The sequence below is a fragment of the Equus quagga genome, chromosome 2 (assembly GCF_021613505.1).
Source record: "Equus quagga isolate Etosha38 chromosome 2, UCLA_HA_Equagga_1.0, whole genome shotgun sequence".
NCBI lineage: Eukaryota > Metazoa > Chordata > Mammalia > Perissodactyla > Equidae > Equus > Equus quagga.
The window spans coordinates 114190812-114201766 of NC_060268.1; the positions used below are offsets into that span (position 1 = coordinate 114190812).

General features: G+C 39.4%; 1 protein-coding gene across 1 annotated transcript; it reads left to right on the top strand.

The window, feature by feature from the left end:
• The first annotated feature begins 840 nt into the window (after nt 1-840).
• LOC124235206 (uncharacterized) lies at nt 841-3368 on the top strand. Its single transcript, XM_046652809.1, has 3 exons — nt 841-868; nt 986-1390; nt 2146-3368. Exons 1-3 carry the CDS (start codon nt 841-843, stop codon nt 2373-2375), a joined length of 663 nt encoding a protein of 220 aa, XP_046508765.1. The 3' UTR covers nt 2376-3368.
• The last annotated feature ends 7587 nt before the right edge of the window (nt 3369-10955 follow it).

Consider the following 10955-nt stretch of genomic DNA (forward strand, 5'->3'; position numbering starts at 1 on the left):
GGCTCCGGGGCGGTGGAGTCTCTGCGATCATCCGGGGCCAGTGCAGCCCAACAAGGGAGCGGTAGGTGAGCCCCGGAGGCTTGGGCGAGGGCCACGGGGGCCCGCTCGGCTCGGGAGCAGGCGGGAGCGGCAGTGGGGAGGAGCCCCGCGGAGCCCTCGTCAGGACCCCCCAGCACGTGAGCTCCAGAGGGCGGGTGGGGGCGGCCCGGCTGGGGGCCGCGGGCCCTGGGGAGGATGCAGAGAACGCGCGTGTACCTGCGGCGGCGGGAGAGGGGCGCGGGCTGCTTCGCAGCGCAGCGGGATCCAAGTCCCAGCGCTGTCAGTTAACTGCGAGAGATTCAGTATCGTCTTCTGTAAAAGGAGAATATTTATAATACCTGACCCGTGCGCTTCTGCGCTGTAAATTTAATTTATATGCTACATATATACTTCGATTTTTTTCTCATCAGACACCTTTAATTCTCACAACTGTCTTTGAGGTAGGTTTGACAGTCTCTTTGTTAAGAGAGAGGAAAACTGAGGCTCAGAGAGGTGAAGTAATTTACCCAAGATCACACAGAGAGCAGCTTTTCGATTTTTCTGCAGATCTCATGGTCTTTCTTAGAAATCACTTTGCCTGAAACCCAGCGTCTTTATTCATAGCACTGAGCACCGTTGTGTTTTTATAGGACTCAAAGAAGTAATTGTGAAATATGTGTGGACTGAATCCTTACTTGGTCCTTGTATTTTGGAGATCCTTGATTCGTCTGAGCCCTTGAGTCAGGCAGCACACTTGAGGTTTCTGGACGGGACCTGCCCTTTCCAGCCTTTGTCTTTGGAGGCCTTCATTTGAGTTTATAGATGGCCCAGCCCTTGGTTCTTGGAGAAGGTATGTTCCGTGAGGGTCGGATTGGGAGCCCTGTTTGAAAGTTACAACTCAATTTAATTTTCCCTCTCTGCCCAGGTCACCGCTTCCTTAGAACAGAGCAGCTCTTGAGGTAAGAAGGGATAATCCTCAGGAAACCCATCTGGAAGATCACCCCTCCATCTCAGACCTCTCACCAGGGCCTCAGAACAGAGGCAGAAGAGGCCCAGGAAAGACTATGCCAGAACTGCCTGGACAGAAGTAATCCTTGGTCCTCCTACTCAGAATGGGCAACACTGGGTGATGTCACCACATCCAGAATTCCGGACTGTCTAGCGATCAGCTTCAGAACTGAGGTGAGGCTGGCAGCACCGCCGAGGGCCCCTCACAGGAGGCTTTGTGAGGACACAGTCCAAGAAAAGGAGTCACCACCCGCAGAAGGGGACATTGCCCCTTTGCCTGCCCTCATCAGCCCCAGTCCCTTCGCTCTGCGCTTACTCTCCGCACAACCTAGAGAGATGCTCCATTACGCCTGCTGTTCTGATGGTAAAGAATCAAAGAAATAATGTGTAGAGTTTCAAGATTTTTCTTTTTGCCTTTGAGAGGTGAAGAAAAAATGGGCCTAAAGATAAGTGACTTGTTCAGAGTCATATGATTTATTAGTGGCATGGACAGAGAACTCGTTCCTGTCACTCTTAACAATTAAGTCACATCAAGTTTTTTATTAAAAGATCCTTTTGGTACAACTAGAATATACAACTATGTACTGGGGGGCTTTGGGAAGAAAAAGAAGAAGGAAAAAAAAGAAGATTGGCAACAGATGTTAGCGCAGGTGCCAATCTTAAAAAAAAAAAAGAAAAGAAAAAGATCCTTTTGAGAAACTAACGAAGTTAGAATAAGTGAAATTCCCCATCCTTTTCCAGGGGATGTTGATAAGGATTTTCTAAGTCAAGGGGCAAACACTGTCACTAGGAATGCAGAGAAACAATACAGCCTGGGCTTGCTTGCTTGTGTGCTTGCTTGATTTTATTTACTTCTATTTTTGCAGTTTAGTTCTAATGAAGGCATAGTCTTCTCTGTATTGTACTTTGTTTAATGAATCCTCTGTTTTTAATTTTTCTTTTAGTCAGTGGATGGGGAAGATAAATTCTTTATAAATTAGTAGGAAATGTTTACATTTATCCAAAGAAAAATTGCCTTCTAAGCTCTCTGACCTGTCAGAGTCAGCATGGACACCTGGGTGCTCCTCCACAGGGTCTGTCCTGCCCTTCCTTGGGTTAAAGGGACATTGTCCCTCACAGGCCTTATAGGCAGCTGCTGTGTGAAGCTTGATTGGCAGATGAGTCTGAGAGCTGTGCAGCAGGCCCAGAATCACAGGACCTCATGGTCTTCCTTCTTCTCCAGCTTTACCTTTACAGTTCTCTTCAGTTTTCCAAGAGCAACAGGAAATGAACAAGTCACCGGTGAGTTATGTATTCCCACTTTGTTTTACAGTGGACTTTGTGTAATTTGTAAGGGAACAGAAATTTAAATGGAAAAGTAGAAATGAAAATCAGTGTCACAGAAACCGTAGAGTGGCAGGTCAGTAGCTAAGCAAAGTCATCATATGGATACATGCAGGTCCTATAACGTCCTGGAGTTACCAAAGTCAAGCTACAAGTTTGCCTTTGGTCTTCCTGACAGCAAAGAAGAAACCAGAGAGAAGTGTTATAGCACTGCTATAACAAATTATCGTAGACAGGTGGCTTAAGCAACAAACACATTTCTCATAGTTTTGGAGTCTGGGAAGTCCAAGGTTAAGCTGCCAGCAGATTTGGTTCTGATGAGGGCCCACTTCCAGTTTGCAGATGGCGACCTTGTAGCCTCATGTGGTGGAGAGAGAGTTGGGGCAAGCTCTCTCATGTCTTTTCTTCTAAGGGCACTAATCTCATCACGAGGGCTCCACACTCATGACCCAATTGCCTCCCAAAGGCCCCATCTCCAAATACCATCACATTGGAGATTAGGGCTTCAGCATCTGAATTTTGGGGGGACACAAACACAAATATTCAGTCTATAACAGAGTTTGAGTAGACAGTTTTCCAATGGTCTTACTTGGTCCAGGAGCAAGACCTGGAATATCTGGAAGAAGCCTGAATGGTCTGCATGCCCTTAAAGTGGCTCCGTATAAATATTTCCTCCTCTAGACTGTGGCACTGTACATAGACTGTTCCTTGCCCACGCTTGGTGTTGTCAGACTTTAGATTTGTTGCCAATCTAACTTCTGAGAAGAACTCATCATTTTAATTTGCATTTCTCAGATTACTCATGAGCTTGTACATCATATGTTTATTGTTTTTTCATGGCTTTTGTGAATGACTTCGTTTTTTAATCATATTTTTCTATATGTATTAATTTTTAAGAATAGTTTATATGTTTTGAACAGTAATTCTTCATCTGTTATATTTGTTGTGAAGGTTTTCTCCAAGTCTGTCTGTTGACCTATGCCTGCATCGTGCCTTTGGCCTCATGAAAGTTTTATGTTTTTCTGTAGACTGATCTTTTGATGTTTTCCATTTGATTTTTTTCTTTTGATTTTTATTTAAAATTTTTTCCGTAACCCAATATAATGATTTTTTCCTTATTTTTGTTTAATTAATATTAATACTATTTAATAAAATATTTAAGCCTTGAATCAGTCTGGTACTCTTTTTTATAGGTAGTATGAGGAGGGAACGTAGGTTTACCTTTTAACACATAAACCCAGTTGCACCGACTAATTCTTAATGTTTTTCCCCAGTGAATTATAATGCCATCGCTGTCATCCAGTGTGTCACCGTGTCTGTGCACACCTCCTTCTCGGCATTCTAATTCCGTTAGTCCTTAGTTCATTCTTCGGTTCATCTTGTTCTTTCTTACCCTTTTTCTGGTCTTACTGCGTGATGGCTGGCATGCTTGCTAATCGTGAGAGCAAATCCTCCTGGCACCTGATTTTCAGAGAACTCGGGAAGCATTAGCAAACACTGGGACGCTCTGCAGGCTCTTGGTGTACACCCATTATCCCATTAGCTCAGTTCCTTCTACACCTTAAGTTTTGAGTGTCCGTAATACCCAATGTTTTTTCTATATGGCTTAAGGATAGGTTTTGGTTACTAATTTTCTTAGATGGTTTATAGTTTTCTAAACTTCTTGGTTCAATTTTAGATATATTTGTTTTTAAAGTTGTACATTTCTTTTAAGTTTTCAAATTTATTTGCATCAGTATGTTTGAAAGAATTATGATTTTTAAAACCTTTTTTTGTCATTAGTGCCATTGAGTTGATTCTGACTCCTAGAGCCCCTGTGAACAGCAGAGCTGAACCCCCCCCCCCCAGTCTTTTTGCACCATCCTCTCCCCTTCTGATACCTTAGCAGACGATCGTCTGCTGCTATTCATAGGGTTTTCATGGCCAATTTTTTCAGAATTGTGTGGCCAGTCCTTCTTCCTAGTCTGTCTTAGTCTGGAAGCTCCACTGGAAACTGTCCACCATGGGTGACCCTGCTGGTATTTGAAATACCGGTAGCATAGCTTTCAGCATCACAGCAACATGCAGCTGCCACATGTGACAACTGAGAGACAGATGACATGGTTCAGTGATGGGAAAAAACCCTGGGCCACCATGGTGAGAGCACCGCACCTTAAGCACTAGACCACCAGGGATGACTCTTAATGTTAGTTAACATTAATTTTTTATTCCAATTTTTATCAGTTATTAAATTATACTTTATTATTGAAGCTGCTGGTTAGAAATGGAAAAACCATGTCTGGCTAGTCAGATATCTGAAAGCCTAAAATTTCAGCATGTGGGTATAAGATTTAGATGGAGATAGCATTCTTGAAATACTCTATGAGAAGAAGACGCATACATTTGCCATAGTGATGCCTGCCATTACTGCATACCAAGCTATCAGGGTTTTATTTTTCTCTTTATCTTTTTTTTTTCTGAGAGTGTGTATGGATTGGGCGATGTATTCATATTGGAAAAATCAATACAATATGAACAATATAAATAGATAGACCATGTGAATTCTTACTCCCATGCCTGTCCCTGTCATTGCAACCTCCCTTTCTAATTATAGGGAACAAATTTTTGTGTGTATTTTTCCATTTTTTAAAATACAGGACAAGTAAATATGATTTTATATCTGTCTATCTAGATAAATATATATACACATAAATATATGTTTGTACCCTTTTCTTAGTATATTTGTATGTATATAACTGTGAATATACATACAGGTATATACATGTTTGTATGTCTATGTATGTTTTTATTTTGAGAAACAAGAGCCAAGTTTTTTATTTGTTTATTTCTTGCATTTGAGTTACTCTTTGATGACATCCTTGCCCTGAGACTTGGCCATAATCCTTAACTGCCACATATCTGCAACCAACCACTTTCTAGAGTTTTCCCTCTCTGTCAGTCTTAACAGAAGCCTACCCATTCCCCTAGTTTCTTGTCATCAATATTAATTAGGGTGATTTGGTGTTCAGCACAAGGGCCTCCACCAACTTGATGTGTATATATTTATTTCTACTCCCTTCTTTTTTTTTTTTTTTTTTTTTGAGGAAGACTAGCCCTGAGCTAGCATCTGCTAATCCTCCTCTTTTTTGCTGAGGAATACTGGCCCTGAGCTAACATCCATGCCCATCTTCCTCTGTTTTATATGTGGGGCACCTACCACAGCAAGGCTTGCCAAGTGGTGCCATGTCTGCACCCTGGATTAGAACTGGTGAACCCCGGACCACTGAAGCGGAATGTGTGCACTTAACTGCTACACCACCGGGCCAGCCCCTCTACTCCCTTCTTACCCAAAAGGATACAAGTATATAATACCCTGTTCTTTACCTTGAGTTTTACATGTAAGAGTATATATTGGAGGGTCAACCTGGTGGCGTAGTGGTTAATTTCATGCATTCTGCTTCAAAGGCACGGGGTTCATGAGTTTGAATACCAGGTGTAGACTTACACCCAGCTCATCAAGCAATGCTGTGGCGGTGTCCCACATATAAAATAGAGGATAATTGGCACAGATGTTAGCTCAGGGCCAGTCTTCCTCACCAAAAAAAAAAAAAAAAAAAGGACTGTATATTGGAGATCTTTCCAAACTAGTACATAGGAAAATTTACATGGTTTTATTTAAAAAAAAAAAATTTTATTGAGATAGAATTCACATACTATAAAATTTATCTTGTTAAAGCACATTAAGTGGTTTTTAGTATATTCACATAGTTGTGCAACTGTCACTGCTATCTAATTTCGAAAAATTTTCATCACCCCAAAAAGAAGTACCATACCCATTAGCAGTTACTCCCCTATTTTCCCTCAACTCCCCAGCCCTAAGCATCCACTAATTGGCTTTTTGTCTGTATAGAGTTACCTATTCTGAATATTTCATTTAAGTGGAATCATTGAGTCTGGTCTTTTGTGTCTTGCGTCTTTCACACTTAGCATAATGTTTTCTAGGTTCATATTACTGTAGTGTGTATCAGTACTTCATTCCTTTTATGGCTCTATTGTGTTTCATTGTGCAGATATATCAAATTTAGTTTCCCTCTTATTAGTCAGTGGACATTTGGGTTGGATGTTTCCCCCCTTTGATTATTTTGAATAAAGCTGCTGTACATTCATATACAAGTTTTTGCATGAACATACGGTTTCAGTTGTGTGGGTGTGTACTTAGGAGTGGGAGTGGAATTGCTAGGTCGTTAACTTTTTGAGGAGCTACCAAACTGTTCACTAGAGAGGCTGTGCAGTTTTGCATTCTAACCAAAAATGTGTGAGGGTTCAAATTTCTCTACATCTTTGACAACACAATTGTCTGTCTTTTTGCTTATCGCCATTCTGGTAGATGTGAAATGGGATCTCATTGTGGTTTTGTTCTGATTTTCCTGAATGGCTAACGCTGTTGAATATCTTTACGTGTGCCTGTTGGCCATTAGTCTATCTTTTTTTGAGAAATGTCTGTTCAGATCTTTTGCCCATTTTTCGTTTGGGTTGTCTTTTTACTGTTGAGTTGTAAGAGTTCTTTAAATATTCTAGATATAGACCCATTTCAGATACATAATTCATAAATACTTTATCCCATTCTGTGGGTTGTATTTTCACTTTCTCGGTAATGTCCTTTGAGACACAAAAATTGTAATTTTGTTGATGTCCAATTTATCTTTTTTTTAGTTGCCCATTCTTTGGGTGTCATATCTCTGAAATCATTGCCTAATCCAAAATCTTGAAGATTTAATCCTATGTGTTCTTCAAAGGCGATCTTTGATTATTTTGAGTTAATTTTTATGTATGCTATGAACTGGGGACCCAACTTTATTCTTTTGCATGTGGATATCTAGTTGTTCCAGCACCAAATGTTGAAAAGACTATTTTCCTCTGTTGTATTGTCTTGCCACTCTTGTCAAAAATCAATTGACCATAAATATATGGTTTCATTTCTTGTTTCTGAATTTTTTCCATTGGTCCCTATATCTGTCCTTATGCAAGTATCATACAGTTTTGGTAACTATAGCTTTGTAATAAGTTTGAAGTCAGGAAGTATGAGTCCTCCAATTTGTTTTTTCTTTTCTAGATTGTTTTGACTATTCTGGGTCCCTTGCATTTCCATATGAATTTTAGGATCAGCTTGTTCACTTTTGCAAAAAAGCCAGCTGGGATTACATTGAATCTGTAGATGTATTTGGAAAATATTGCCATCTTAATAATATTAAGTCTTGTGATCCATTGAACAGAGGATATATTTCCATTTATTTAGATCTTCTTTAATTGCTTTCAACATTGTTTTATAGTTTCAAGTGTACAAGTTTTGTTATCTTTACTCCTACGTACCTTACTTTTTTTAATGCTATTAGAATTGTTTTCTTAATTTCATGTTTGGATTGTTCACTCCAAGTATATAGAAATGCAATTGATTTTTCTATATTGATCTTGTATCTTGCAACCTGGCTGAACTTATTAGTTCTAATAGTTTTTTGGGGATGTTTTAGGATTTTTTATATGCCAGATTGTGCTATCTGCAAATAGAATTTTACTTCTTGCTTTCCAATTTGGATGCTTTTTATCTCCTCTTTTTGCTTAATTACCATGGCTGGAAACTCTAGATTGTACAGAAATGGCAAGAGCTGACACCTTTGTCTTGTTTTTGATCTTAGGGGAAAAGCTTTCAGTCTTTTGTCACTAGGTATGATATTAGCTTGGGTTTTTCTTAGATGCCCTTTATCAGGTTGAGGAAGTTCTTGTCTATTCTTAGTATGTTGAGTGTTTTCATCACAAAATGGTGTTGAATTTTGTCAAATGGTTTTTCTGCATTTATTGAAATGATTGTGGTTTTTGTCCTTTTTTCTATCGATATCGTATATTAAATCAATTGATTTTCAGATATTAAACCAACCTTGCATTCCTGGAATAAATCTCATTTAGTCATGGTGTATAATCCTCTTTATTTGTTGCTGGATTACTTTTCCAAGTATTTTCTTGAAGATTTTTATGTCTATATTGCTAAGGGATATTTGTCTGTAGTTTTCTTGGTTTTGGCATCAGGGTACTGGCTTCATAAAGTGAGTAGGGAAGTGTTCTCTCTTCTATTTTTGGAAGGGTTTGTGAAAGATTGGTGTTCATTTTTATTTAAACATTATGTAGAATTCACCAGTGAAACCATCTAGTTCTGGACTTTTTGGTGTGGCAAGTTTTGGTTACTAATTCATCTCTCTACTTGGTAGAGATCTATTCTGATTTTCTACTTTTTCTTGAGTCAATTTTTGTAGTTTTTATTGCACTAGGAATTTGTCCATTTTATCTAGGTTATTTAATTTTTTGATGTGAAATTGTTAATAATATTCCCCTATCATCCTGTTTATTTTTTAATGTTGATAGTAATGTCCCTTCTTTCAAATCTGATTTTCTAAATTGAGTCTTCTCTCTTTTTTTCTCTCCCTCTCTGATCTCTCTCTCTCTGTCTCTTTTCATTTTGGTCAATCAAAGTAAAGGTTTATGAATTTTGTTGATCTTTAAAAAAACAACTTTTGATTTCATTTATTCTTTTCTATTATTTTTCTATTCTCCATTTCACTTATTTCCACTGTAATCTTTATTATTCTCTTCCTTCTGCTTGTTTTGGGTTTAGTGTGCTCTTCTTTTTCTGAACTTTTTAAAGTGAAAGTTTAGGTTATTGATTTGAGATCTTTCTTCTTTTTTAAAATATCTGTTTAAATTTCTTCTGAGCACCACTTAAGCTGATTCCCATTAGTTTTTCTGTGTTGTATGTTTGTTTTCATTCATTTCAAAATATTTCCAAAATTCATTGTAAGATCTTCTCTGACTCATTAGTTATTTAGGAGTATGTTAATGTTTAAACATACTTGGAATTTCCCAAAATTCTTTCTCTTACTGGTTTTTATTTAATTCCATTGTGATTGGAGAACATACTTTTTATTAAAGTCCTTTTAAATTTATTAGGCTTGTTTTGTGACCTAGCGTATTGTCTATGCTGGAAAATGTTCCATGTGCACTCGAGAAGACTGTGTGTTCTGTTATGATTGGGTTTAGTGTTCTATAGATGTCTGTTAGGTCTAGTTGGCTTATAGTGTTGTTCAAATCTGCTATTACTTGTTAATTTTCTGTTGATCTTCCAGTGTTCTCTGCATTACTGGAGAGAAAGTGGGGTATTGAGGTTTTCAACTGTTTTTGGTGAATTGTCTTCTACCTTCAATTTTATCAGTTATTGCTTCATGTATTTGAGGGACTCCGTTAGGTACATATATATTTATAACTATTATATCTTCTTTATTGATTGACACTTTTATCATTATAAAATGTCCTTCTTCATTTCTAGTAACAATTTTTGTCTTAAAGTCTATTCTATATGATATTAATATAGCCTCTCTAGCTGTCTTTTGGTGGCTGTGCTGAGCAGAACACCATTCACTGGTTACCAGTGCCTGGGGAAGACTCTGACCATATAGGGGACAGAAAACATCATCACTATGCCAGCCACCACTAAATAGAAGTCCAAACACTTCTGCCCACTGCCTCATGGTATCAGAGTCACCAGGGAAAACAACACAGTCAAGCACTGGGTGGAACAATGTTTTTACTCACTTAGAGAAGAGATGGAGCAAGATCAGCTCCAATAGTGTGCTATCGATCCCCCTGGTTAGCAGGTGCCCCTTGCAGCAGATGCAGGGCAATTGGCCTGTGCACACTTCTTGTGCCACAACAGAAGGACTCTTACCCCAACCTCCATGAAGTGTGAAAAGCTGAAAGCAAGGGACGTGCCTGAGAGCCATTTATATACACAATCAGGAACAAAGGAACACTCCTTAGCCTAAAACAGGGAAACGTATTCCCACACAAGGCAATAAGCCCTGCACAGCTGTGTGGGCTTTTTATCTCCTGCTAAGGAAGCGTTCCAGGCCCAAGGCACATTCTTAGCTAGCTGAGTGGAGGTCAAAAACCTGCATAGATACCTGTTTCAGCTTATTGAACGAAGCATATCAAATCTGGTAGGACCATTGCCCACTTCAAATTTATAGACAGAGTTGGGTCTAATGGGACCCCTACCAACCTGTATGAATGTGGTTTGCTTGCAGAGCCTCCCTGTCATTTTGAGACAACACTTTACTGGGATTATTAGGAGAATTAGACCCAGGAGGATGATTAAGCTTCCCTGCAGGATTTTCCCTCATCCAGAAACCCCAGGTGCCTGGCTTAAACCAACTGAAGATGTCAAAGGGTGAGTCTGGGGGGACTGCAGGTGTTCAGCTGATAATCATCTTTTGTTAGTGTGGATTTCCTGCAGCTTGGTTTCTGCCTTTCCCAAGTTATTACGTCTGTGCAGGAAGAGGTGTTGGCAGTAACAAATGCCAACCTGTTCTGTCGGCAGATAATCAAGGGCTATTCTGTTTTCCACCACCACCTTGGCGAGTGAGTTTAGTGAGTTTTGTTGATCCTGAATAGTTCAAGCTGTAGTGTAAGCTGTCTCTGTGATAGTCAATGACAAGTTGTTTACCATTTTTTCCAGGGCATGTTTGCCTTTGCCGGGTATGGGGACACGGACAGCAGAATGAAACCAGGTGTTTGTGTTCCTG